Source organism: Penaeus vannamei, chromosome 2 (assembly GCF_042767895.1).
Source record: "Penaeus vannamei isolate JL-2024 chromosome 2, ASM4276789v1, whole genome shotgun sequence".
NCBI lineage: Eukaryota > Metazoa > Arthropoda > Malacostraca > Decapoda > Penaeidae > Penaeus > Penaeus vannamei.
This window is the reverse complement of record NC_091550.1, coordinates 6,220,325-6,222,824: the sequence shown is the minus strand read 5'-3', so window position 1 is coordinate 6,222,824 and position 2,500 is coordinate 6,220,325. Positions and strand designations below refer to the sequence as shown.

General features: G+C 35.6%; 1 protein-coding gene across 1 annotated transcript in view; it reads right to left on the bottom strand.

Annotated features, from left to right (window-relative positions):
• Window positions 1-1,913: 1,913 nt before the first annotated feature.
• Window positions 1,914-2,500, bottom strand: part of LOC113816318 (uncharacterized) — a 1,698-nt gene continuing 1,111 nt past the window's right edge. The window contains exon 2 of the mRNA XM_027368361.2: window positions 1,914-2,500. This exon is cut by the window's right edge and continues 325 nt beyond it. Within this exon, the coding sequence (XP_027224162.2) occupies window positions 2,286-2,500 (215 nt within the window). The 3' untranslated portion in view covers window positions 1,914-2,285.

Here is a 2,500-nt window from a genome sequence, read left to right as displayed (position 1 = left end):
GTTATTTTTCTGTTCTTAAATCGTTTCTTTTTTTTCTTGGCCATCTCTTTGTCCTTTTCTCTCTGTCTCTCTCTTTCTCTCTCTCTCTCTCGCTTCTTTTCTCTCCTTTCTTTGTTTCTTGTTCTCTTCTTTTTCTCTCTTGTATCTCTTTATCTTGTACACTGTTGTATCTCTTTATCTGTTTCCCTTTCCTCTCTCTCTCTCACTCTCCCTCACTCACTAACTCTATTTCTCCCCCCCCCCCCGCTCGCTCTCTCTTTTCTCTCCTTTCCTTTCTTTTTCCTTTGTTTTATCCCCTCCCCTCTTCTTCCCTTCTTTGTCTCTCTCTCTCTCTTATACTCGATATCTTTTTATCTGCCTCTCTCTCTTTCTCTCTCTCTCTCTCTCTCTCTCTCTCTCTCTCTCTCTCTATCCCTCCCTTTCATTTTCTCTCTCTCTCTCTCTCTCATTCTCTCATTTCCAATTGTATTTACTTTTTACACTCGTATTCCCTTGCAATTTCCATGGTTTATACTGTATGTTTTTGTAATTATTATCACCATCATCATTATCAACACCATCATCACCATAATCATCATCACATCATCATCACCATCATCATAAGCTTCATCCTCATCATCACCATCACCGTATCCATTATCAACATTACCACTATCATTATAACAAAAGTAACAGCAATATTAGTAATAACATTTGTATTTATGGGATTGATAACGATAATAATTTAATTGTGGTATTGCAGATACTATTCACAGTAATGATAATGACAATTACAGTGATGATAGTGAGAGTCATAAGAGACGTTATGGCGATTATCATGATAAATGTACGCATAATCTAATCCTTATTATGACGTCATATAACTTGCACAAACGTTCATGATTTTTTCAGACATATTTTCATCTTCATTCCCGAAATTTTTTGTTCGTGAAGCTACACCTATTACTCTATTATCTGACATCTATGAATTCCCCTTTATGGTTTCTACGCCCTTACAGATGTGCGTAAATCCCCTTTGTACTTCTTAAATGTCACCGGTATCTTTTTTTTCTGTTACTTAAGCAGTATTATCGCTTTCCCACATCCTTTTCCCTCCAAAAGATTTCACCGAGTGTTCAGTCACTGTCTTTATAACTGTTTTGTTATCTTCAAGAAATATGTTTATTATAGTCATATGTCAATATTTTGGAAATATATTACGTATTTATTATTATAATTGGTATTTTGAGGTGTGTTTGCATAAGAGATTGCCTGTTAACCTTTACTTTTTCAATCCTTTAATGATTTATCCTTCATTTATATCGAGACATATGGTTATGAAATGAATCAGCCTATAACAAAATTTTATATATATTTAATCAATTTGTTCATTCATATTCTAATATTGTAATATTTTAAGGCATTATGTATTTTTACCATCTCTTCAGATTATCTCTTATTATTTTTCGTTTCTTTAGTTTCAGAGAGGAAAATTTTAACAATCATTAACATCGGAACAGGAAAAAATAATTTATTTACATAGAAAGACACCATTTTATCCAAAGTTAACAATTACAAATTTAAGGGTAAGATGACATTGCTTAACCTTTTTGCATGTTTTAGTAGTGTCAAGTGTGGAATCTCATCTGTGTGAAATGGGTTATTTGTTTAGAACTATAAACTTATATCTTACTACTTGTCACATACACACTTTTCTATACATAGTAATTGGTCAGTGAATCAATCTGCTCGCTCCCACCCCTCTCTCTTTCTGTGTGTGTGTGTTTGTGTGTGTTTGCGTGTGTGGTTGTGTGTATGAATATGTATATAAGCATACGTCTGTGTATAATGTATGCATGTGTGTATATGTATATATGCATACGTCTGTGTATAATGTATGCATGAGTGTATATGTATATATGCATACGTATGTGTATAATGTATGCATGTGTGTATATGTATATATACATATGTCTGTATATAATGTATGCATGTGTGTATATGTATATATACATATGTCTGTATATAATGTATGCATATGTGTGTGTGTGTGAATATGTATATGTACATGTCTGTGTATAATGTATGCATATGTGTGTATAAATATGTATATATATATGTGTGTGTATAATGTATGCATATGTGTGTGTATGAATATGTATATATACATGTGTATAATGTATGCATATGTGTGTGCATGAATATATGTATATACACATATGTCTGTGTATAATGTACGCATACATATAATCTATGATCTCCAGATGGGTTCCATCCCCAGATCACACGCTCGCGCAGCCACTCACTTACAAGCCCTTCCTGCAGAGGAGAGCCACAGCGAAGACCACGAGGCTCCCAAGGGCCCGAGTCGCCGAGCAAGGTACCTGTCCGGGCGCGCCTTCGGGGACGAAAACCTCTCGGAATTCGAGTCTGAGGCTGCAGAGGCCGGAGAGGTCACCCGAGTCCGAGAGGGTGTTGTTTTCGCCGAAGGTCGTGAGGTAGTTGGAGGTGAGGGGCGCGG